Genomic DNA, 26,226 nt, shown 5'->3' with positions numbered 1-26,226 from the left:
AATGAAGAATTGAGCTTGTTGACTTTCAATGCCCAATCCTTCTTTTCCCTTCACAGTTGTCTGAAAACTGCATACTTAACCTTCACCATGGAAAACTTTATGTATGCTTTGTTATACAAATCTAGGGCTTGGTGGCAGCTGTGGGTTGCTATTAAACTCTTATATTACCCCGATTGCCACCGCACCATGGCAATCGGGAAGAGCCGAGTAAAGTGCTGAAATTGTCGCATCTAATGGATGTGACAATTCTGTGCTGCTACAGGCTGCTATTTTTAGGCTGAGGGGCTCCCAATAACCATGGGTCTTCTCAGTCTGAGAATACCAGGCTGAACATTCGCACAGTGTTAGCGGTACTAGATGGAACAAAAAGACCGGGCCTGATAAAGGGGAACCCTGCGTTGTTGGCCTTAGACGCGGAAAAGACCTTTAACAATGTAAATTGGCATTGGTTAGGGCTATTATTAGATAAATTTGGCATAATGGGTACTTTTCGGAACTATATGGAGGCACTTTACGCTACGCCTGAAGCTAGAATTTCCACAATGGGCTTTCTGTCAAAATCTTTTCAGCTACAGAAGGGGACTAGGCAGGGGTGCCCCCTGTCCCCTCTTCTGTTTGACTTGGCCCTTGAAGCACTAGCCCAATACTTAATAAAATCAGAAGATTTCTCAGGAATCAAGGTGGGGAATAGTGAGATAAAATTAACCTGTTTTTCAGACGATATGCTTTTATTTATGTCAGACCCAGACAACCATCTGAAGAACGTAATAGACAAACTGGCGTACTTTGGCTCTTTTTCAGGCTACAGGATAAATATCAGTAAAAGTCAGATTCTATATTTGACACCCCTGGGAAACAAGCAATGTGAGGGAATAGAAGTAGCCATAGCATTTTAATTCCTTGTGGGCTACATCACTTATTTAGGAATTAAAATAGGCAGAGACTCAATGTCATTATATAGACTTAACTATCCACATCTAATTGAAAAAATAACTAAAGAGCTAGATAGGTGGAAAAATCTTTCCCTGTCCCTGTTTGGCAGAGCACATCTGATAAAGATGATCAGCTTCTCCCGTTTGCTCTATCCTCTACAAACTATTCCCTTACTGCTGAAACACACCGATATCAACAAGTTGCAAAAAGCGTTTGTAAAATTTTTATGGCAGGGAAAGAGACCAAGAGTATCCTACTCAAAGCTGTGTCTACAAAAAAAGATGGTGGGGTACAAATGCCCATGATTAGATTGTACAACTTAGCGGCGCTTGCCAGACATATAAAAGACTGGATCAATGGGACAACCTTCTTTTCTAACGTTCAGCTGGAGAGGGAACTAACAAGCCCTTTTAACTTGGTAGCGGTATTACATATGAAGCTAGATAAAATACCAACGTACGTGAAACAGAGCTGTTTAATAAAGGACACGGTGGGGGCCTGGAGAGCACTGAGAAAACTGTATAGACTCCCTTATTGTCTTTCAAAATTTACCACGTTGTGGGAGGATCCAAATTTTATTCAAGGGTCTCAAAACAAATTATTTCAAGGATGGAAGCAGAGGGGGATTCGGAGGTTGGGTGATTTACTGAAAACGGAGGAGGGGAGAGTTCTGAGTTGGGCGGAGGTATCGGAAAAATTTAACATGGAAAATCACCATTACCTACAATATTTACAAATAACACATTACACATCAGTGGTAAAAGAGGTCGGGAAGGCTGAGAAGAAGGGGAGTTTTGATGTATTGATTGGTCAGGGAGCATGACATGAATCCCTTTCGATCATATACCAACGATTGAGAGATCAAGTACAGGGCCCCTGGAAAGAGCAAATATTTAAAACCTGGGAGACGGCTCTGGGCGATCCGGACATCTATGATAAAATTCTAAGGGGGTTGGAATATGTTAAGAAAGTAATGATAAACGAACAATGGAGGCAGATGCAATTTAAGCTAGTACACAACGCAAGTTACGCCTTTAATATACCACATAGCAACTTACAAGTGCATTTCTTGGACCATTGCCCTAAATGTGGACTCCATAAAGCAAAACTGTTTCTCTGCATATGGGAATGCCCACAAGTGAGGGGGGTATGGGAGGAAGCGGTGGCGTACATATTGAGGATTTGGAAAGTAGTTATACCCGTCACCCCTCAGGCCTGTTTGTTTCACTGTATAGAAGCCCCTACGGAAACTGACAGAGCAAGTGCTCACATTCCAGGTGTAATACACGTAGTATTGCGTGTAGAAAAGAAATGTCTACTTAGGAACTGGCTGATAAGACTCCGAGAAATCTGTCTGGCGCAGTGTGAAACCAAGTGGATCGTGACTCTGGACACCTTGGCTCCCAGGGGTCTAAATGAGGCAGTAAGTTATGCTTCATTCCTGTAGATCTCTATGGTTGTACCCTATTCCTTGTCCTTCCAATTTCGGTTTTATTTCTTTTTCCCTGTTTTTGAGTAATATGGTGGATTACCAGCCTTTGTTGTCTTAATAAAGGATATGTCCGTACTGGCAATTTTGTCATGGAATGTTGACGGAATATGCTGGGATTTGTCCTCATCTGGATTAGTTGTGTCATTTTCTTCCCCCCCCCTTTTTTATTCCCCTCCTTCCCTATCATCATTTTATATATTTTTGTTTTTTTAAATTTCCTCCAATCATGTCGGTAGTGTGACATACATGTATATATATTATATATATATATATATATATATATATATATATATATATATATATATTTTTTTTTTTTATTATTTTTATTTTGCTTGTAGATAATAAAGCACAATGATGAGAGACCAATAGTGAATGGAGAAGCCATGAACATCACATTACATGAAGATTTTTATGTATACTTATGTATATTTATGCTTGTGTATTTTTATCTTCATGTGCTATCCATAGGGTTAAAAATGTTATTGTCTTCCTATTGGTTTTTGCATTGTGCAGCCCCAAAGAAAGAAGGGTAGGGGAAAAAATAAATAAAATACATGTTTATTTAAATTATCCCGCCCTTCTTGAACATCTGATCTGCTCCTGGCTCTATTTTGCTTGAAGGCTGAGGCTGCATGACGGGCATGACGCGACGGCCGAAGTCTCGCAAGATGTGAGTAGGGAGCTGATGTGGGCGGGATGATGGTGTCCCTGAACACCTGTGGACACTGCACATAAAACCGGCAGTCTTAAAGGTTAGACTACCTCTCTATCCCCCTGATGAAGATTGGTGATCCCAATAATTGAAACGTACGTAGGGCGTTTCTGAGGTATTTTTTCCTGGTTGGTGATGTGTGCATGGGAATTACGGACTGGTTCATGCATTTTTATTAACAATGTAAAAAAGCTATTGTTCTATGTTATCAGCCCCAGCATAGGATTTTATGCTGTATCCTAGATTGTGTGCTGCAACCTATGTAAGTGTACACTAGGTCTATAAAAATTGTACTAATATGCAATGGTGGCACTCTGCGAGGATCATCATTAACCCTATACCATGTCATCTGCCGTCCAGTGAATTTGTAACATCTTTTAATTATTGATTTTATGGATTCTCATCACTTGTTTTCCAATAAATGTATTTGATTTTTTGCACCTTAAAAACTCGTTTTGTTTCTCCTTTAACCATATAGAATATTGTAAACCCCTATATAAAAAGTCAAAGTAAGTACAGGGCATTCCCAAATAACGAAAAACCTATATAAAAAGAATGGACCCAAAAATCCCCTTAAAATAGTAGACTTTTATGTCCTAATTCATCAAATAAACAACAAACCATATCCAATAAAAAACAATGTAGCATATAAATCTATACCAAAAGGGACCAAGCCCAATCCAGAATACAAACCAATTATACACAGAATGCTATAGCTGTCCAAAGTGCAGTTGACCACATAACTAATCAAGTATAATGAATGTTCATAGCCAAAAAGGTGTCTTACGGAATAAAAGATAGTGGGTAGGGAAATAAAAACTGAGTGGAAGTAGACGGAATCTCAATGAGTATGTTCACGTTAGCGTCTTCCAGGTATCCACGCCATCCACATGCAACCCTGACTGTGAGGTGCAGTTACTTTGGGGAGCACAAAAGCGTTAAGAACGCGAGATGTACTAATCATCGCCCAGTATAAAAAACAGATACAAAATGCAAATCCAGAATAAGGTCAGGGAAAGGTGACGAGTGGCGGACGATAATTTGCTTGTTTCTTGCTTTTTATGAGTCAGCACACAGACATACAGTAGGATGAGTGCGCTCGGAAGAGTGAGACTTGTACTAGAATTTGTATTGCTTGAGTGGAGCTTAGAAGTTTATATGTTTTGACCTGAATTGATACCTATATGTTATATATCTTCTTCCTTGCTCACTCATCCTATATGACTGTGTCCTGACTCATTGCCTACCCTTGGTATATTAGGGGTTGGATAACAAATACCCTTTATAATGAAAGGTGGAGGCAATCGTGGCCCATCTCCATGAATCCCAGTCATTGGCTGCCTGGATTGTGTACTTAGCATCATGTAATAATTACAGACGTTCTCATCTTCTCCTCAGTGCAAGGAATGAGCCTTTGTGCCAATTTGTATGACAAGAAATTAAGCTTCTATGTGAAATGCTAAAAGTAAGAGATGAAAGCCTCTTATTGTAAACAGACAGATGATTGTTGCCAGGCAGCCTGGCATTGGGGGTGGTGGTGGAGCAGCTTGCGGGGTGGGTAGCTTGGATATGGGGGCTATTCTGCGCTATGTTTCAGTGTAGATTGTGCGTTGTGCAGTGTTGCTGCTCGTGTTGGTGCAGACAGTGCCCCTCTATCTGGGCTCTGCACCGTTCCAGCGAGGCTGCTCCAGCTGCTGCTGCTCCTTTGAGTAAGTGCATGGGGTATTGTGGTGTCGTAGAGGAAGCTTTATTGATCTGCTCAGCCGTCTCTTTTGACGGATAATAGAAAGCGTTAATCTCCCCTTGGGAGGGTATGAATATTCACATCACCCCCCTTAACAAGGGAGAGTGGGGGGAGCATGTCCAGGAGCAGCTTACCAAAAGCTCTGCTCGCCTCCCATTGGACTCTTTCATTATCTGTGGTACCCTGTTCTCATCTATCTCTGCTTCTTCCCCCTGTGACACTTGTGAGCAGGGACAGAGGGAGTGACTAGCAGACACACTCAGACACACACACCCGAACAGCACAGAGAGGTACGTGCATTGGTACGGCGTTGTCTTGGAGAACATTATATATGTAATTATATATATGTATGCAGGGGCGGACATATCATTGGTGCAACCTGTGGTTAAAGAGCCACTTCTACCTCCAAAGCTTTATGATGAGATATTGGGCTGAAAAGAACCCATATACTGTTCTCGCACAGTCTGTATGCCAGTGTGTATCTGTGTCCGCCAGTATGTATGTGTGTGTCTGTGTCCGCCAGTGTGTTTGTGTATGTGTATGTATGTATTTATGCTCTCCTTTTGTATAATGTGCAACTATCTTAACACGTGCATGCTTAATTATGGATCTATCCATGTACTTTCACGTTGTCCTATCATCTTTTTGAGTCTCTGTTATTACATGGTGTAATTTTGCATTTAACCCTTGTGATGATCTTTATACTGAGTGCGTATGATGTCAGCGTATGAGGCAGCCTGGGAATCAAGGCTGTGTCCTATGTCCCAGGGTTTTGTGTTTGTGCTATGGGGGGATGGTTGCACCCATTCAAATGCAAACTACTTGAATTGAAATGAGGGTCCTGCTCCAGCCCTGACACTTGTGAATATGGGATTGTGTGAGTGCAGGCAGCGACCATGCCTTTCTTTGTACATTACAGACCTGTCATAAACATGTATCAGCAGAGATGAGGATGTAGGAGTAGGGATAGCTCAGCACATTGGTGACTGTGGGAAGTGTTTAGGAGGCTCAGGCAGCATCTGGCTTTCTCAGCATAATTAATACCTCAAGGACTAGAGAATACAACGGACCTGGGTTATTAAAAGGAAGATGAGATGCACAGTGTCTGAGAGTTAACCCTAAACCTCTAGGAACTGGTTAAACATAATTAGAAGGTCACATTTTATCCAAAGAGGAAAATCAGTCTAGAAGCCGATAGATGTCCTCCATGCTGTAGTTAATAACCAATATCTTCCCTCTCTGCAGGCTAAATCACAATGGACGCTTCCACCAGCGGGAAACCAAAGGGGGGAACCCCAAATAGGCCTCTAACTTCTAGACTCTCTTTGTCTAGAAGTACAAAAACCGGAAGCCCCACTCAGTCTCCAAAAGCAGCCACAGAAATCCCCAAGCCAGCAACCTCAAGGGGTGTAGGTGAGTAGCTGGCACAATCCATTATATCGCACTGAAATATAATATAACGAATATCTGTGATACTAAGAGATCGGATACGATCAACATAAATTGTATGGTTATGACATAGCAACATTTTAGTTTACTATAACAATGTTAATGTCATAAATGACAGTTCACTGAAAGGTACATTGAATGTTTAGATCAGAATTCTCCATCCCATGTGCTCACCACGTGTTTGGAGCTGAGCTGCAAAACCAGATACAACCCATAGACAGGTGAGGGGCTGTTTTCCCAAAAAAAAGTAGCAAAGGTTTTATCATTTTAAACAACCTCTTAAAGGGAATCTATCAGCAGGTTTGTGCTATGTAATCTGAAGACTGCATGCTGCAGGGTTTCACACAGATTTCAGAGATGCACCTCTTCACACTGTGTTGTGTTTACCTGCAATGTTTGTTTTTGCATCAGATTATCATTGCCAGACTAGGTCAGCTAGTCCGTCACGCCCCCTGCTGTAATTAGCAGCTCACTGTCTATATACCTTGTATATATAGAGCTCGGTGTGGGCGGGGCTGCTAAATAGAAGAACTCTTATTGTGTCAGAACCACTGCATGCAGTAATCTAAGTGATACATCAGTGGATGCAGGGTCTCTTTGCCTACATCATGCTGCATTCAGATGAGAATGCAAAAACCTGCTGACAGATTACCTTTTAAAACAGGATAGCCGTGAAAACGGTAACAAGAAATAGCGTATATTTGTGTCTGGAATTATACATGAGGGGCCTACACCTCACCTTGCAACAACATAAGTGAATGGCATAGCATTAGGGTAAAATGTTATCCAATTATGCAAGAGAGTTATTCATTACAGTTAAATTGATGAGTTCACACTGTACTAATGTATCCAAACACAGATACCTGACAGCTATTGCTCCAGACTCCCCTATATTTTAGTGTATTTTCAATGAGGAGAGAGGAATAATGACTCCCATACATATTCGATAGCTGTGGGCAAAACCATGCTTAAGCCAAATCAACTGACAGCCATCTCTCCCATATACAGGAGCGCTTGTTCCGCCAATTGCTCCTGCTTTCTCTATGAGAGAGCCACCGACAGACATCTCAGTTGGCGCACAAAGCGTCAACATCTCTTCCAACAACACAGGTCTGCAGGGGTAAAATTTGTTTGAAAAGAGATGGTTTTCATATACTTTCGATTGCTGAACTCCGTAGAAATATCAGAAAAATTCCATCATGTACAGTTTTTCCACAAACACTGACTCCATAGGCTTTTCCTTTTACCATACTTTGACCTCTTTGTGTGACCTTTGGTGGGTGATTTTGGTGTCATTAGATTGGCTAAAAATGGACGCTGCGCTGCGATTGGCTGCTGTGGGCAGAATAGATTTTCTTAACCCAGCCTCCAAAGAATGTGGTGGTGTCCATAGCATCCAACCAGAGAATAGCTTTCATTTTACCTCAGCAGTATTAGAAATAAAAGCTGCGCTGCTATTGGTTGGTATTGCCATAAAGGCAGATTTTCTTTTAGACAGAGTTCATAAGTGTCATGATTCGCCTCCCTATCCGCATGGCTAGGGGGCGGAGCCTTCTCTCGGGCCTCACTTCCGGCCCCTGGATGCCTTAAAAGCTGACACTTCCAGTGAACCAGCCCCGGCTATAAGCTTATCTCTGCTTTGCCTGTGATTGCTGGTCCTGTGAGTGATATCCTGATCTGTCTGTTCCTGTGCCCCCGTGCCCTTGTCTGTGTTTTGTCCCCTTGTCGTCCCTCCTGTCCTGTGTCCCCCCTCCTATTCCCCACTCGGTTGCTTCCTCCGGTACTGACCTTAGCCTGACTTTGACTTCGCTTCTGCTTGCTCCTCCGGTCCTGCTTCTGCCCGTACGGTGTTTGACCCAGCCTGTCTGACTATTCCTCACATACCCTGCAGTTCTGCCTCTCAGCTGTGCTGATTAGGCAGTGCATGAGAACGCTGTGCATTTCCTTCCTGGTTATCATTGCTCTGTGTAGTGTCGTCTGCTGCAGAGCTCTGGCACCCCCTGGTGGCAGCATTACAATAAGAGTGAGGTGCTGTGGTTACCACGATTCCTTTCAGTATTTAGTAGTTGTAGTGGATTAAGCTTCTGCTTCTAACAACGTGATCATAATGGCTACAAGGAGGTGTCGTAATTCACCCGACAATTTTTGCTACATTTGCGATTGTTTTGTAGTGAAGAAACAATGAAGGAACATAACGGTCTTCGTTAGAAAAGTGTATCATGCATACATTGGTGTAAAACTAGGTGATCTGGACAAGTCGTGGGCTCCACATGGAGTGTGTTCTGATTGTGTAGCACTGAAAGAGTGGTCAAAAGGGAAAAAAGAGCTTTTGTTTTGGTGTACCTATGATCTGGTGAGAACCGCAAAATCATAGTGATGACTGCTACTTGTGTACGTGCAACGTAAAGGGATTCAACTTTAAAAATAGGAAGGAAATTATATACCAAGACCTCCCATTAGCGCTTTGCTCCCTGCCACACAGTCCAGGGATACCGGTCCTTCACTTCCGGAGAAACTTGAAGACACACCTGATTCAGAAGATTCAGAACATGAAAAGCAGGATTCTTAAGAAGACTTTCACACTAGTCCCAATGAGATACAGATTTTTTTCACAGCTTTAATTAAAAGGATTTAGCCAGGGAGTTGGAACTTCCTAAACATTATGCAGAAATGTTAGGCTCTAGAGACTAAAGGAAAAGAACCTGCTAGCTACTGGTACCGGTTTTTCATGGTACAGAAGCAGAGAAAAGGAATGCCTTCCATACTTATCTCAAGATGCAAAACTGAAGAAAGAAATGTTTCCGTATATTTGAAAACGTGTGAAGGACAACATGTTCTAAACAAAAATGAAAGCTGTTCAGAAAAGGGCTTGGGATTCTTTTAAAGAAGTCATAAAGAAATTTCTAGGTAGCAACAAAATCCAAAATTAAAGTCCATTGTGAAGAACATGCTGAAACATTTCAAAGCCTTGGGTTGTCTGATGAATTTGATATTACATTTTTTACATTCCCATTTGGACTACTTTCCTGAAAAACTTGGTGCTGTTATCAAAAAGTAAGGAGAAAGATTTCATCATAATATCAAGGATATGGAATGACAATACCAAGATAGAGGATACATGAACATGATGGTGGACGACTGCTGGAGGCTTCACAGAGAAGATGCACAGCCTTCTATCAGAGAAAAGTGATCAAGAGAAGATTTCAAGATAAAAGGAAAAGGTGCAACAGTTAATTTCCAATAAAAATGCAGAATAAATATTCAGTACATTTTTATATATAAAATTGTGTACATTTTTGGCTAAAATACAGTTTTTGTTTTTTGTTCATCTTGCTTGTACATAATTCCACGTGCATTTCGTGCAAAGTCCATAGGTGATTGTTTAAAACAAGGTTTTTTTTGTATTTTTTTTAAATCAGAGCATAAGAAAATATAGAAATTGGTCATTGGAATTGAAAAATTTTCATAAACCCAAATTATGCATACCTGTGTAGGCACTTGACCGGCGGCCATATACACATTAGAGTCTAATGTGTATGGGGGCTTAAGGTGTATCTACTACAAGAACAAATTGGGCATGCTGAAATCTATTGTTGCACCCATGGGGCGGGGGGTTTAATACTAGTCACCGGGTCGGTGATGTCGGGTCAGGGGGATGTCAAGGGTGGCCCTGCCCGGCTTCGTGGCCGCGAGGTGTACAATAAAAGGGAGGAGAATGGAGGAGGGGATGATGGTGGGATGATGGAGGTTGAGGAGGTTGGGAGTTGTAGTTGTCTCGTGACGCCACCTGTAGTACACGGCCAGAGATTAGCCGCCGCTGCGTGTGATGTCCTCTGGGGCTGGGGGTGTCGCAGCAAGGATGGTTCTGCTCCCCACAGGTGGAGCAGGCCCCGGGGAGGATAATAAGGGCTGTAATGGCTGTTGGTGCCGAAGCGCGGGCAATAAGAGACTGGGTAAAAAAAAAAAAATAGACCTAGAACCGCAGCAGCTGACTAAGAGTTCAAGTGCTGTCCTCAGGGTACCAGTCTCTGATGTCATGGGCCCCAGCCGATCCCGGATAATTCGGAGGTCACCGCCAGTGTTCCCGTTGTGTCCTTTCTGGTAGGGGTCCCTCCAATCCTGCGGATGGAATGTGGAATGGGCTGCGTGTGTTTCCTGCATTCGCCGCAGACCCTGGAATTCCCGGTAGCTGTAGAGAACCCGGGCTGAGCTGCCTGCTCTAAGCCACGGGTCTTGTAATGTTCCCAGAGGTGTGAAGGTAGAGAGAATATGCTTGGACCGCTGCACTACCACTGCTGTTTCAGCCCATCCAGGACCAAAATCAGGCATCCTTTTCCTCATATCCCCACTCTGTCACAGCCTCCCTCCATCACTCTGACAAAGTATACTGCAAAATGTGATGCTCTCAACCTAACTTCAGTGACGGTTGTCCAAGGTGACGCATGCATCATAGCATCTTTACATTAAGCAACTACCTTGATAATGGTGTTACAACCGAAATGTTGGTGTTGCTACTGTCAGGGTTCACATTTTTGCAGTCTGTCAATAAAATACTTGCATGAAAATTATCCCTCTTCTTGTCCTTTGAGTGCTTAGGTTCTTGCTATTTTCTGGGCCTAAGTCCCGACTGTGCTCCTCACCCCAAGCTGTGCCCGGGGCTAACTATGTGTGAAGATGCTTCTTCCTTTTCCCCAAGTGGTGCCCCCCCCCCAGGTGGTTGTCCTAGTGACCGGGAAAGTCTCATGCCTTGTGATGGCCATACCCTGTCTAACCCAGGCCACTCCCAGTGGGAAAGCATCTGACTGTGTGGTTTGTGAATGTGAGAAACACCAGCAATTAACCTCTTCCCTACCCGGGATAAGTACCGCATGTTAAGTGAGCTGCAGTACGCTGTGGCGACTGAAGCCTCAGGGGCCCAACACTATCATGTCCAATACTTTTCCTCCATATCTGCTGTCAGTAGATTCCCTAACACACAAAAGATTATTTAGAGGTAACCGAATCTTTTGCTCCTCCAGAACTTTCCTGATCTGAACTGTACTTAAAATTCAGCTATAATTACACAGGAGCCAAGATTATATTAGCCAACCTGAGAAAATTATCTGTGACCCCCCAATAAGCTTGACATGGGTATAAAAACTATTTGAGGATCAACAGCAATCGCAGCTGAACTTTCACATTTTAATGGATCTACTATGTATTGCAAATGAAGGCAGTAGATAGTTTCAAACAGAACATATGGCAAATCATCCAGGCTATTTATATTGTAGACTCAAAATCTGGATACTGTCGTGAAAAACTCACTGGACATCAGAATGAAGAGATAATGTAATCAGATACTTCATTAACATCTGTTGTGCTCTCGTACACTGGATGTTGGCTGTTTAATGACTACAGGACAACTGCACTTAGCGAGATCGCTGCTGAGTCACAGGTTTTGTGACGCACCAGTGACATCAGTGATCTCGCTGTGTGTGGCACTAAGCAGCAACCTGGCCCCTGCTGTGAAATCGCTGATCGTTACACACTGTTCTGGTTCATTTTTTGCTCCCGCTGTGCAGCACACATCGGCATGTTTGACTGTGAGAGACCAACAAGCACCGACTCTGTAAGCAGCGTACGCTGGTAACCAGGGTAAATATCGGGTAACTAAGCAAAGCGTTTTGCTTAGTAACCCGATGTGTACCCTAGCTACGTATACAGGGAACCAGCGCTGGCAGCCTGTAAGCGGTGTACGCTGGTAACCAGGGTAAATATCGGGTAACCAAGCAAAGCGCTTTGCTTAGTTACCCGATATTTACCCTGCTGGTTACCAAGCACAGCATCGTTACATGAGTCGCTGGTGGCTGACTTGTGACAGCTCACTAGCAACCCTGTAACGACGTACTAACGATCCTGACCAGGTCGTATCGTGGTCAGAATCGCTGGTACGTCGTTTAGTGAGACGGTACCCTTACAATGGTTCTGTGAACAGGTCCTATTTACACAAGATGATGTGCTGGTGAGAACAATTAATTGTAAGCAAGTGTTTTGCTTGTTCTATGAGAGATTGGAAGCCGGTTTGCACTGGCTTATTATCAGGAACCAGTGTTCTGAGGAACGCTCATTCCTGACAATCGGCAAGTGTAAAGGCACCTGTTATAACTGAGCCCTATCACTCATACAGGTATGAACAACCCAGTAGAAACAGGACCTTCTTTGGATTTGGAGTAGACCTAAATTGGACCTTGATTTGTACCTTCCTGATCACGGACATTGGCACCCTAATAATACGTAATGGTGCCCTCACTCAATGTTGGCTGACCCTGAGTGTCCTTAACTGCACCCTTAACTGTAACACAAAACTGCACCCTTAAAGTGTAACACAAAACACCATAATCATAAAACAAGTGCATACAAGCAGAGGGTGAAACACAGAGCTAAGAATGTATTCACACAGTCATACAGATGCAACCTTATTGAGTGAGGCTGTGCCCTTCTAATTGGATTATGGCCGAGAGTCTGCGGATCCCGTACTCACGCCCACATGACCACTGTTCCCAGTTCTGACTTCAAAGAATTCTCAGGGCACAGTGTGGCAAAAAATCTGTGGTTACATGGAGTTATACATAGAGGGACTGCCGACATGTGGATTTAGAATGGAAAACCCCTTTAGGCCTCCTTCACACATCCGTGTCTCCGGTACATGTTTGGTCCATTTCCTCAAGTGTCGGAGACACGGGCACACGTAGAGCAATTAAAATCAATGGGTCTGCACTCACATGCATGTTTTGCCATGGACCCTGTGTCCGTGTGAAGCATATGTCACACCCTATTCAGGTAGTCACAGAGTACTGCACAAACTGCCCTTCCTGTGCAGTATTCAAATCCCTCATGGTTCTGGGTCCCCATCTTGCAGTGCTGCCTCCAGCAGCAAATCAAATCCTAAATACACCGTGTACCACACCCACCAGGCACACCAGGGAACGGCTTAAGCTGATTAGGGTCACCCACCTAGGGGTCAGTTAGGGGAGGTGAGGAATGTAGAAGAGAAGTGGGAAAGAAGAAGTGTGGTAGCCCTTGAGCTGGGAGGAGCTCAGAGGAAGCTGGGAGTAGTGGCTCCCAGGGGAAGCAGACTAGGGTGCAGACGGTGGTCTGGACCTAGAGGGGTCGGACCCCCGGTCACAGGGGATTGAGGTTAGGTGCCTGGGACCTGTCAAAGAGGATGGTCAGCAGCCCGGTCCTATCACTGGTCCGGGACTGAAGGCACGGTGGGGTACACGGACCCTAGGTCGGGGAGAAGCTTCAGGCAACCCGGTAATTAACCTGTGGAGAACGGAACCTTTATGGACTGTTCCCACTAGCTACAGAATCTGGGCACTAGCGCAATGAGGGGGATAGGGCCTTCCAAATAAGCAACCCACCGAAATCCTAAGCGTGAGCCCAGAGAGCAGGCTCTCTCACTTAGCCACAGTGGGGAGCGGGGCCCGGCAAGTTTCAAGCTACCGGACCACTACAGAGAATCTAAACTTTGTGCCAGGAGGCAGGTCACAGATCACCAGGCAGCACTGCAGGGGACAGGAACCCGGACAAGCTCCCCTTTGAGAGGCAGCGCCACCCTGAGACTTGGTTTACCCGGTTGTCAGCGTCTGCTTATTTGCTTAGTACCAAGAACCCCCCCCCCCTTCACGGCAACCCATAGCACTATCCAGAGTCCCAGGGCCTGCCCCTACCCGTGGAGGGCAACGACACCTTGCTGTCCCATTTCATCACCCCGGGTTCTCCCAACGGCAGCGGTGTTACTCCCAGTTACCGCACACCACGGGTGGTGTCACGAACTGTAACTTCCGTGTAAATACCCCCTTTCACTATAGAGTGTGGCCCTGAGCCCCCGGGTCCGGAGACCCTCGAGCCACGAACGGACACTGATCCCGGATCCGAGCGGTTCGATCCGCTGCCGGGGCGGCACACATACGTGTGCCAGTGTGCTTCACACATAGACATGTCCATTTTTCTCCGACATCACGGGTGCCACACGGACCGCACGGATGTGATCCGTTTGACATGAACGGGAGAAAACACATGTGTCTGTGAAATAAAAAGAATTTCTGTACTCACCTCCTCCAGCGCTGCTGTCTCTGCCACTACTGTCACTTGCTTCCAACCCCCGCTCATTATGCTCATCGCATATTCACTCCACTGTGGGCTGGAAGCAGCAGCAGCGGGGAGTTGGCAGGACTGGAGACCATAGATTAGCACCACGGACAGCAACGCCAGGGACAGGTGAGCACAAAGTTCCTGTTCTTCGTGTGCTATCCGTGATAACACCCGTGTGCCATAAACACGACACACGGAGGGCAATACGCACCTTTGACACGTCCGTGAAAAACGTACATGATTTTCACGGACGTGTGAAAGAGGCTTTAAGCAGAGAATGGATCTGGGGTTGGAAGTGCTGTGTCCCGCTTAAAGAACGTTTAAAGAGGGTGTTATGTGCCGCCCCGCGATAGCCGACGGGCTGCTCGGATCCGGAGTGGCTCGAGGGGTCTCCGGACCCCAGGTGGGGTCGCGCAGCCACTCGAAATGAAAAAGGGGGAAAAGATATTTACAAAAGGGGGTGAAAGGATTGGATAGTGTTCGTGACGCCACCCACGGGTCGTTGTAAGGTGGAATACCACCGCTGCTGCTTTTGGGGGAGAGCGCCCGGGAGCGATGGGATGGCAGCTTGTGATGTTAACCCCTCTATGAGCAGGGGGATAGAGGGGCACAACGTACTCACACAGTCCAGAGATGCTGACACCGACACCGGGTAAACCAAAGTCCTGAATGCCTTGCCACTTTTGGGTGAGCACGCTGGGTCTTTTGGCATTGCTGGTTGGTCTGAAGCCTTGTCCCTTGGCACGGTGTTTACTCTGTGTGGATCCCTTTTGCCTGAAACTACTCGGGTCCTGCTCACCTGCGTGGCTAGCAGGGTGAGCTTGCTCTCAGGGTTCACGCTTGGGATTTTCTGGACGGACTTGGGAAGTCCTATCCCCCTTGTTGCGCTAGTACCCCGATTTTGGAGCGGGTGGAGAACGGTTCGTGAAGATTCTGTCCTCGACGGGTGAATTACTGGGCTGCATAAAGCTCCTTCCCAGCCTAGGGTCCGTGTACCCCGTCGTGTCCTGGCCCCTGCCCGGTTGTAGCACAAGGCCGCCGATCTGCCCTCCGTGGCAGTACCATGCCCCCTGTCACTACCCCCTGTGACCAGGGTTCCAGCTCCTTCCAGGCCAGGCCAACGTCTGGCACCTGGGACGGGTACAGGAGCCCAGCTCCGCAGCGTGACCTTGTCCTGTCACGGCTCACTGACACTCTGACTACTCCTGACACTTCTGGCCCTCCTTCTACCATCCCTCCATCTGGGTGGCCCTATTCCCCTCAGGCCGCCCAATGGGTGTCTGGTGGGTGTGGTGCAGAGTGTTCCTCAGGATTTGTGTATACCTGTTCTTAACAAAACAAAAGGGACAGGACCCATAACCAAGGAGGAGCGGGTACCATGCAGAAGGGCAGATTGCACGGCACCTTTGTGACGACCTGATAGGCCAGGGCATCACAGTTACACGCAGTGATATCGCTTGCAATATCGCTAGCAAGCGTACCCGCCCCCGTCGGTTGTGCGTCACAGGCAAATCGCTGCCCGTGGTGCACAATATCGTTAGGAGCCGTCACACGTACTTACCTGCCTAGCGACGTCGCTGTTGCCGGCGAAACGTCTCCTAAGGGGGCGGTTCGTGCGGCGTCACTAAGCGGCCGCCTAATGGAAGCGGACGGGCGGAGATGAGCGGATGTAACATCCCGCCCACCTCCTTCCTTCCGCCTTGCCGGCGGCCGCAGGTAAGCTGTTGTTCATCGTTCCCGAGGTGTCACACGTAGCGATGTGTGCTGCCTCGGGAACGACGAACAACCTGCGTCCTCTACAATCAACGATTTTTGCAAAATGAACGTGTCAACGATGGACGATTTGGTGAGTATTTTCCATTGCTAACGGTCGTTCGTGCGTGTCACACGCAACAACGTCGCTAACGATGCTGGATGTGCGTCACGGAATCCGTGACCCTGGCGATATATCGTTAGATCCGTCGTTGCGTGTGATGGGGCCTTTTGAAACAAAGCAGCATTTTTGTTTAATAAAAGGTATGAAATCACTTGTGTTCTTCTAACCTACACAAATTAAGTTGGTTTGGGAAGATAGAATGAGATGACAGAGTTCCTTTAAGAAAAAAGGAATGACCTGTTGAATTCTTATAGATGTTTCTTCTTTTTCCTAACCTTTGCAAAGTTGAGACGTCATCATAAGAACTAAGATGGTTAGCTGACCCTTCTGAAATTTTTGGGATAAGCTGACATTCATCTAATATTTAAAGCTGCATTTACACTGAAAGATAATGGTGGACAAGCGTTCATTGTGCATCGCAAAAGATCATGGTTCTCTGCGGCCAGGCTCAGACAGACCCACAGGAGAGCAGGAGAATCCTCTGGTGGAACCCTTTGCAGTAGTAGGTCACTTACTCCCCCAACACTTGTTTCACTATCTAGAGATAAAGGAAGATTATCATCTTTTATTTTACAAACTACCCAGTATGTTTTTATTATATAGAAACTTAGGTAAATTTGTGAATATAATATTTGCATGGCATGTAGTTGATCAGTGGGCCCCCAGAGTCAATGTTACTGGTAGGCCCCTGGCGCCCCAATCTGACACTGTCTGCGGTTTATCATTCTGTATAAACAGGACACACACTGCTGATAACACTGGCAGCCAATGGGACCAGAGTGATATATTAAAGATCACTAGGTAAGCAGAGCCTAAGCCCACCTTTAGTAACCTGGAAGTGTGGGGGGCGATCAGTATGATCAGGGGCGGACATATCATTTGTGCAATCGGAGGCCCAAGAGGATGGGGGGGCCATTTCTCCCTCCAAAGAGTGGAATTTTGCATTATGATGAGTTTTAGAGCTACAAAGGACCCTTATAACGTTCTTGCACAGGGGCCCTATTCTGTCTCTGCCAGTGAGTACGATCACACCATAACTCTGTAATAGACCTCAGGGCAACTACTACTTTTTCTCATTTCAACTTTACCAGGCTCATAGCATCAATGTGCAGGCTATTTACTTAATCCATAGACCATACAATGAGAATTAATAAATTCCCTTTGTCGCCGTGCTGCACTATGCTATTACACCATCCAAGATCTACCATCAAATTATTCAACTGTGCCAGCCCCTGAGTAATGGCCTATTACAGAAAAATAGCGCCTCAATGTTATAATAACCCCATTATACATAAGTCTTACTATGCTTATGTTATTTAACTGCCAAATTGTTGCATCCTAATTTATCTATGGACATGACGTATTATTATAGTAAACAGTTAAAAAAAAAAATCCCATGTTTCATGTCCAATTTCTGACATGTTAGAAATACTGTATTATTCCATAATCTTTTATTAATTATGTAATATATATCATTACTGCAATTTAGAACCTTTTTATGTTAAAGTGTAAGTATCATTTTGTAAATCTTACTGTATATTACAGGCTTTGATTAGTCTTCCTGATAGGTGAGGTTCGCGTCCTGAGACCTCCACACATAGGTAAAACTTTTGCTCTGAGGTTCACAGCTACATGAGCTGCAGATTTATGGGTCTGAACATTTTTGCTCATAGATTACGACGGACCCTAACACCGTTCATGCAGGAATTGCACACTTCAGAGCTGAACTTTTCCTGAACATTATTACTCAGACACCGACTACACTACACCTATAACATAAAAAGCTTCATAAATCTGCACCCACTCTCCCCGGGTCACAGCTGCAGACTGCCGAGCAGCCAGCACAGCTCACACTGAACACTGTGCTGGCTGTCAGCTGCTCTGCACATGTGACCGGCCGGCGTCTGCTGTGAAGGAGGAGGGAGCCGCGGGGGATCAGCGCTGCGACCGGACAGGTATGTATGACACCGGGGGGAATTGGGGTGAACGGGCAGGGCCTGGGGGGCATTTTTCTGTCGCATGTGTTATTGCACATGCGACAGAAATCATAGGAGCAGGGCGGCCGATGCGCTACTGTGCGCGCGGCCATGTTGGATTTTCGGGAGGGGGGTCGGGGGTCGGGGCGGGCACTTTGGCGACACCGGGGGCTTTGCCAGGAAGTGAGGTCAACAGGAAACCTCTTGACCTCACTTCCAGGTAAATGCCTGCGTTCTGGCGTGCCGACAAAGGCCGCGGACCGCAACAAAAAAGCAGGTCCATGCGCTGTAGCTGCGTTCTGACCCCACATCATTGATTTCAATGGGGGAGAGAACGCAGCCACAACGCACAAAAGAAGTGACATGCTGCTTTTCTTTCCGCACCGATTTTTGGCATCCAAAACGCTGCGGAAAGAAACGCAGCGTGTGCACTGATTTTTCAGCTTTCCCATACACTTTGCTGGGAAAGCTGAACGCATGCAATTTGCCACTGAAACGCTGCGGTTCAAAACGCAGCGTTTCCGCGGTAAAAAACGCAACGTGTGCACACAGCCTAATACTATAGTTACACTTTAAAGTCCATATTTGAAGAGCTTTTCACTAAACAAAACCTATTTACATACACTCTATTAGTGAATTATGACGTAATCGTGGGGGATACCTTGTTGAGGATCATCATTTCATGGCCAAAAAAATACAGTGGTTATAAAGAGGGTATCGCACTTTAGGGGAGTTGTTCTGTTCAGTCCTACATTAAAAGAAAAATATGATTTAGATCTGTGAAATGCTTAATTTTCTGTGTGGTGGCGCTGCAAGAAAGCTGAACACTTACTGCAAGTTTTTTCAACAGGTAACATCTGATTAATGGGGATCTCAGAACAGGGACACCTTGTAATAGCTTATTGTCAAAGGACCCTATTAGCGGGGTTTCCCCTTTGAAAATAAGACCTATCCCAAAAGTAAGCCCTAACAGGATTTTGGCTTTTTGGGAATATACTTAAAATGTAAGCCCTACTTTAAAAATAAGCCTTAGTTGTGATTCATCATACTAATAACACCCTGAAATAGGGCTTGTGCAACCCTTTCACAATATGTACCTTTTATTGCTGTATGTTGCCCTGTTGTGCTGCTGTAAGCTCTGGAAGATGTATGTCATGCACCTGCTGTTAATGAAAAATGAATATTCACGGCTTCCTCAGCCTCTAATCTCGCTTACCCCTCTGCACCAGTATCAGTTATCGGTGCAGTCAGACTGCTGTTCTCACCTGCTGGTAATACAAAATGAATATTCACCCCTTCCCTGCACAACCCTCTTTGCTGGCGTTAGCGTTTGGGGCAGTCAGACTGCTGTTCTCGCCCACTGTTAATACAAAATTAATATTCACCCCTTCACATGCCCACCCTTCTGTGTCAGGGTCAGTGATTCAGTCAGATTACAGTATTCCTCACCCGACGATTGCATTGCAATCCTCGGACAGGCTGGCGGCTCTCCTGACCCGAGCATGACTGCATGTATTTCTATGCAGCTGTCAAGCTTGGGACAGGAAATCAACTGGTCAGTCCGAGAATTGCAATGTAATCAATGGATAAGGAATACAGCAGTCTGACTGAATCACTGATGGCACAGAGGGGGGGTGGGGGAAGAGGTGAATATTAATTTTTTACTAACAGCGGGCTACAGCAACACAATGGAACATTCAGCAATAAAAAAATATAAGACATCCCCTGAAAATAAGCCCTAGTGCATCTTTCGGAGCCAAAAACAATGTTTTTCAGAAAAATATGGTAACATGTAGGAATTATCTCTATTTTACTCCTCTACATCCCTTCCACACATGCATTTCAGTGTTATCCCAGCTCTGTACTTTTACCTTTTTTTCCCTTATCGATCCATAAATTGAACCCCTCTACACTAGGTAACCAATTGCTATACCCCTTATTCTGGATTTGAGCTTAGCAACAGCAACGCCTATATATAACCTGCATCAGACAATCCTATCTGTCATTTTGCAAAGGTAAATAAACTGCTCAAAGAAGCACAGACAGTATTGGAACTGTGTGGATGTCTGTGCTTATTTCAAAGGCGGCTATCATCATGAATGTGCTAAATAGGGGGACAAAATAATATGATGATTCATTCCCATACAGTTTGCATATTCTTGGTAGCACATCCTTTGTTTACAGAAGGGAATATGCTGTCAAAAATAAATTTTATGACTAATTAGAATATGGAAATAGGTGCAGAATATTACTGTCAGCACTACGGAATAAACCCTCTGGAGTACATTACTGAAAATATACTGTTTATCTTATTTTACAGGTTAGATCCTATATCGGATGTTATAACATGACAAAATAAAAGTCATATGCACCAGCCGATTAGGGTGGAATCTAATGTGTATGTCCCAACAGATTGCTTTGACGAGAATATAAGGAGATTGGACGGTTGGAAATTTATTATTGGATCCTCCTTGTTAAGTGATTGTGGCAGCGGTTCTCTCAGAGAGCCAAACCAATTATTCCTGTGTGTGGAGGAGATGGAAAGAGCTGTCGGCTGATCAATAGTTTGGCCAGCTTAAAGGCCTCCATATACATAAGGAGAGTCATGCCAATGCTTTCCCCAACGTTACATGTCTCTCATAAAGGTCGGGTAGTTTGGATTTTAAGGTCAGCCCTATTTGTTATTCAGGAAATAAGCCATTGTGAAGAGTCGATAATTCAGCATCTGCAGTAAAGATGGATAAAACTTCACATATATTTAGAAAAAATGAAAACACAATTATGTTAAAAACAACAGAACATGTCGGGAAAACACCAATTCTACGCGTTTCGAGCCCGTACTGGGCTCTTAACCATGATGAACATCCCAATATGTAGATTAAAAGTAAAATTGGCTCATTTTAATTATTTCTAAGTAAATGTGAAGTTTCATCTGTCGTTACTGCGGATGATGGATCTTTGCCTCTTCACTAGTCTGACTACATTGGCCAAGAGCCAGCTTGTCTGTGAATCACACCCTGAATGTCTTAGGATTTCCTATAATTGGTGACCTGATGAAAAAACTTTTTTCTTTTGATTGTCAAGACAGTCTGGTAGCGGCTTTTTGCCCTCTCCCCCTTAAAACTCTTGAACTCTGAGCATACTCAAATATTCATGTGTATGGCGGAGACCAGAGAGATAGCGGTTAGCTGAATGATTTACTGTGTATGGGCGAGACTGGAGAGACAGCAGTTAGCTGAATGATCTACTGTGTATGGGGGGTCTTTTTTCCAGAAAATATATGTGTCCAAAAAACACATACACATCGGAGTATAAATTTCCAAAAATGGAAATTGGAAATTTATACTCCGATGTGTATGTGTTTTTTGGACACATATATTTTCTGGAAAATTGCTGATGGAGTTGTTCCAGTTATGAATCCGTATATAAGGGAATTTAAGAAATTTTCACTAAAATGATACAGTATTTCTCCCTTTGGTCTTTGATCTTGTCCATTGTGTATGGGGGTCGTAAGACTAAGATGAAATGTTACTTCATGATAACACTGCACGACTTAGTGCCAACTAGTCACATTGATAATATCCTCTTAAAATTTCCTTCCCCTGAATGCCATTTAATCCTTTTAATATTCCTCAGACCCTAAGTATGCCTTAGGACAACATTCTAGCTCTCAAAAATACAAGCCCCCAGCCGTATTGTGCCGTCGCCAACCAACTTGTTAATAATGTATTACCTCTGTAACATCTTATTAGGTCTTTAGGGCATCTTATTAATGTAGCATGAGTGTCTCATTATTTCTGTAGTATCTTATTACATATTATTGATTTTATCTGTATTATGTAGTGGTGACCGTCATACTAGGTCAGCAGCCTGAAATGTGAACAGCACGCTGCATGGATTTGTCTTTAGTTATTTACCCAAATACCTAATAAACGAAGAAAAGTGCCGATCCTGTGGCAGCGTATGCTTGGGAACAGCCAATGAAGCAGTTCCAGGAAAATTTCTTGCACTGTAAATTTTGACTCCAGGATGATTTGTAGCACTTGCTACGACATCTATAAACTAGATTTTTCTCAGCAGGAGTGTACACTGTAGAACCCCATTACAAATCTCACAATGGGTCTGCATTATGCTCGTAAATGCAACTTGTTTTCTTTTTCTTAATATCTTAGTGCACACAAAAAAAATCAGAATATAGCTCTCTCCTGGTAGGATTCCATCTAGAGATGAGTGGACCTGCTGAAGTTTGGTTCTGTGGGTTTAACCGAACTTGAGATACAGCTCAACTCAGGACCCGGTCTTGACCTGAACCCCATTGGAAGTCACTAATTGGGCAGTAAGGTTCTCCACCCACATGCAGCCAGCTATTAACAGAGCACATCCAGGGAAGGGATGGTGCAGTTTTTTCCTTTATTTTCACACATTACATCCGGTAACGCTGATTTTTACCTCCAGTAAGAGCCAAACACTGCAAGTGGCTCGCACTGGGACGAGCACCAAGCGTACCCGAGCACAGCAATGCTCTCTTGAGTGTTTAGCATACGTAAAACACCCAAACTACAAACTCAATCAATTTTTTTTTGTTAAGTCCGTGTTTAGTACGAACACCGAACTTTACTGTCCAATTTGCGTTTTTATTCTATGGTCTTTTGTGTTCTTCCAATAAACAAAGAAAATAGATGTGTAAAAAAAAAACACGTGTAATTGCAATTATTTTTTTTTAGGAGAAATACTTCATTTTCTGTAACAATTTCAAGGGTGCCAACACTTTCAGCCATGACTGTATTGTATATATGTTCTAGTGTTATTCCTATAATAAGTTGCATACTTTTGTATGTAACATTCTATAACTCCTGTTTTATTGTGTTTTCCAACAGGGCCAATATCTAAAGTGGGCACACCTGTAAAGGAAGCAAATGCTGTAAAAACCAACAGCATCAGGTACGATCTTCTGTAAAACGTGATATAATTATACAATGGACCATCCATATTGGTAAATGGCTTCAGATCTGTAGCTCTATATCTGGCGTAAGTTGTGGGAGTAAAACCCACGATACACTTTAGATCTGCCTGCCATCTGTAGTATCATGGTTCGTTCATCCGGCAGTTATCTCTCCCAACTTTTCATACCCATTACTTCTGGGATGTACCCTCATTTATTAGCACATGACCCAAAATACACGGTCCAATAAAATTAGATAAAATATACTTTTTGATGTAAAAATGGCCACAGCTTTGATTTAAATTCACATGAGTATTCTTAGAGGCAGGTGAAATCCTTAGTAATTACATTCTGAGATATACAGATACAGAGAGATCCCTTTGATGTCTGCCATACAGCAATCGGCAGGCAACAATCCAGGGGTAACACGTGCTGACTTGCCACAGTAGCAAATCCAGTCCAATTCAAGAACACCAATGACCCTACCAGAGATCCTCATTCCTGTGCTTTACAGCTAAGCCTATAGATGACATTACCATTATTACAGCCATGAAGCTGGCCACCAAAGCTCAGCCATTCGCTGGGGCTGAGTACTCTAGTGTTCTCTATTAGAGAGCTTCTGGCAAACACTTTTAGTGGCGGCTTATCGCTTGTGGAAAAAAGGATCTGAAAGTCCGAAATCAAACGTTCTGATCTGTACCTCGATTGACAATCATCTGTTTGTAGGCACCTATACACATTAGACTGTCGGCGCAACCCATCAATATCAGTGGATTCGGCAAAGTTAGTCTAATTAGTATCTGGGCCTTAAAGGGGTGGTTCACCCATATTTTTTATTGTCTAGATCGATATTATATTGAGAAACAATGTTTCTCTCAAATACCTTATGTTGGCAATAGTGCCTGTGAGAGGCGCTACTGCAGACCGCTGTTCCCTGCTCCGTGACCTCGGGGATTCGGTGATGTCACGTCAAGTTCCTGACACCGCGGCCAGCCGCAGTGTCCTTGAGTGATGGGCTGTGGGCGGTGTTTCACCGCTCGTCACAGCCCATCAGCTCCCAGCTCCCTCACAGCAAAGTGCTGCAAGCAAGAGACACGCTGAGCTGTGACAAGTAGTGAAACACCGCCCACAGCCCAGTGAGTCAGGAAGACTGGGGCCGGCCGCATGGATGTGATGTGTCCGGAACTTGACGTGACGTCACCGGAGCGGGGAACAGCATCTGCAATAGCGCCTCTCACAGGCACTATTGCCAACATCAGGTATTTGAGAGAAACATTGTTTCTCAATATAATAGCGATCTAAAAAATAAAAATATGGCTAACTTAACATGGACAGATAATTCTGTACATTCAGAAAAATATCTGATTGAGATCTGTCTCATGTACCAGAACACTGATTTGATGTATATAAAAAGGTTGTCTACCAATCAAAATACTTGTAGAGTATAAACAGTATTTGAAATAAGTCGGAAAGACATGTTCATTACTAGAAATTATTATTATTATTATTGTTTATTTATAGAGCACCATTGATTCCATGGTGCTGTACATGAGGGGGTTACATACAGAATACATGTACACGTTACAATAGACAGACTAGCACAGGGGGAAGAGGGCCCTGCCCTTGCGGGCTTACATCCTAAAGGATTTTGGGGAGGAGACAGTAGGTGGGGTGTAGGTGGGGCGGCAGCTCCGCACGGTGGTGGGGCGGCAGCTCCGCACGGTGGTGGGGCGGCAGCTCCGCACGGTGGTGGGGCGGCAGCTCCGCACGGTGGTGGGGCGGCAGCTCCGCACGGTGGTGGGGCGGCAGCTCCGCACGGTGGTGGGGCGGCAGCTCCGCACGGTGGTGGGGCGGCAGCTCCGCACGGTGGTGAAGCAGTGAGGTCATTGAAGGTTATAGGCATTTCTGAACAGATGAGTCTTTAGGTTCCGTTTGAAGCTTGCGAGTGTAGTAGATAGTCTGACGCGTTGAGGCAGTGAGTTCCAGGAGACTGGGGATGCTCGGGAGAAGTCTTGGAGTCGGTTGCATGAGGAGCGAATGAGAGAGGAGGATAGAAGGAGATCTTGGGAGGACCGGAGGTTACGTTTTGGAGTGTAGCGAGAGATTAGTTCAGAGATATATGGAGGAGACAGATTATGGATAGCTTTGTAGGTCAGTGTTAGTAATTTGAATTGGATACGGTGGAAGATTGGGAGCCAGTGGAGGGACTTGCAGAGAGGAGAGGCGGGGTGGTATTGAGGAGAGAGGTGGATCAGTCGGGCAGCGGAGTTAAGGATGGACTGGAGAGGGGCGAGTGTGTTAGCAGGGAGACCACAGAGGAGGATGTTGCAGTAGTCGATGCGGGAGATTATGAGGGCGTGCACTAGAATTTTTGTAGATTGGGGATTGAGGAAAGGGCGGATTCTGGAGATATTTTTGAGTTGAAAACGGCAGGAGGTGGTGAGGGATTGGATGTGCGGTATGAAGGACAGGGCAGAGTCAAAGGTCACTCCGAGGCACCGAACTTTGGGTGCTGGGGAGAGCGTGATGTTATTAATTGTAATGGATAGATCAGGTGGAGAGTGCAGGGGAGATGGAGGAAAGATGATCAGTTCAGTTTTGGCCATATTGAGCTTTAGGAAGCGAGAGGAAAAGAAGGAAGATATAGCAGATAGGCACTCTGGGATTCTGGACAGCAGAGATGTGACATCTGGACCAGAGAGGTAGATCTGAGTGTCATCAGCATATAGGTGGTACTGGAAGCCATGGGACTTTATGAGTTGTCCCAGGCCAAATGTATAGATAGAAAAAAGTAAGGGTCCCAGGACAGAGCCTTGAGGGACACCAACAGAGAGAGAACGGGATGAAGAGGTTGTGTGGGAATGGGAGACACTAAAAGTGCGGTTGGAGAGGTATGAAGAGATCCAAGAGAGAGCGAGGTCTCTGACACCAAGGGAAGAGAGGATCTGTAGTAGCAGGGAGTGGTC

The 26,226-nt window shown here is 44.8% G+C and overlaps 1 protein-coding gene across 3 annotated transcripts in view; it reads left to right on the top strand.

Moving 5' to 3' along the window:
• PRR36 (proline rich 36) overlaps positions 1-26,226 on the top strand; it is a 59,038-nt gene that overhangs the window by 9,476 nt on the left and 23,336 nt on the right. Inside the window, exons 1-3 of one of the 3 annotated variants that reach the window (XM_075346328.1) lie at positions 4,762-4,846; positions 6,127-6,294; positions 23,196-23,259. In XM_075346328.1, coding sequence (XP_075202443.1) covers positions 6,138-6,294; positions 23,196-23,259 — 221 coding nt within the window. In that variant the 5' untranslated portion in view covers positions 4,762-4,846; positions 6,127-6,137. Of the gene's footprint in view, positions 1-4,761; positions 4,847-5,067; positions 5,172-6,126; positions 6,295-23,195; positions 23,260-26,226 lie in introns of those variants that run through there. The other 2 variants (XM_075346327.1, XM_075346325.1) reach the window with 2 other exon arrangements.

The sequence above is a fragment of the Anomaloglossus baeobatrachus genome, chromosome 4 (assembly GCF_048569485.1).
Source record: "Anomaloglossus baeobatrachus isolate aAnoBae1 chromosome 4, aAnoBae1.hap1, whole genome shotgun sequence".
Classification (NCBI taxonomy): Eukaryota; Metazoa; Chordata; class Amphibia; order Anura; family Aromobatidae; genus Anomaloglossus; species Anomaloglossus baeobatrachus.
The sequence above is the reverse complement of the archived record's forward strand: the minus strand, read 5'-3'. Positions and strand labels throughout refer to the sequence as shown.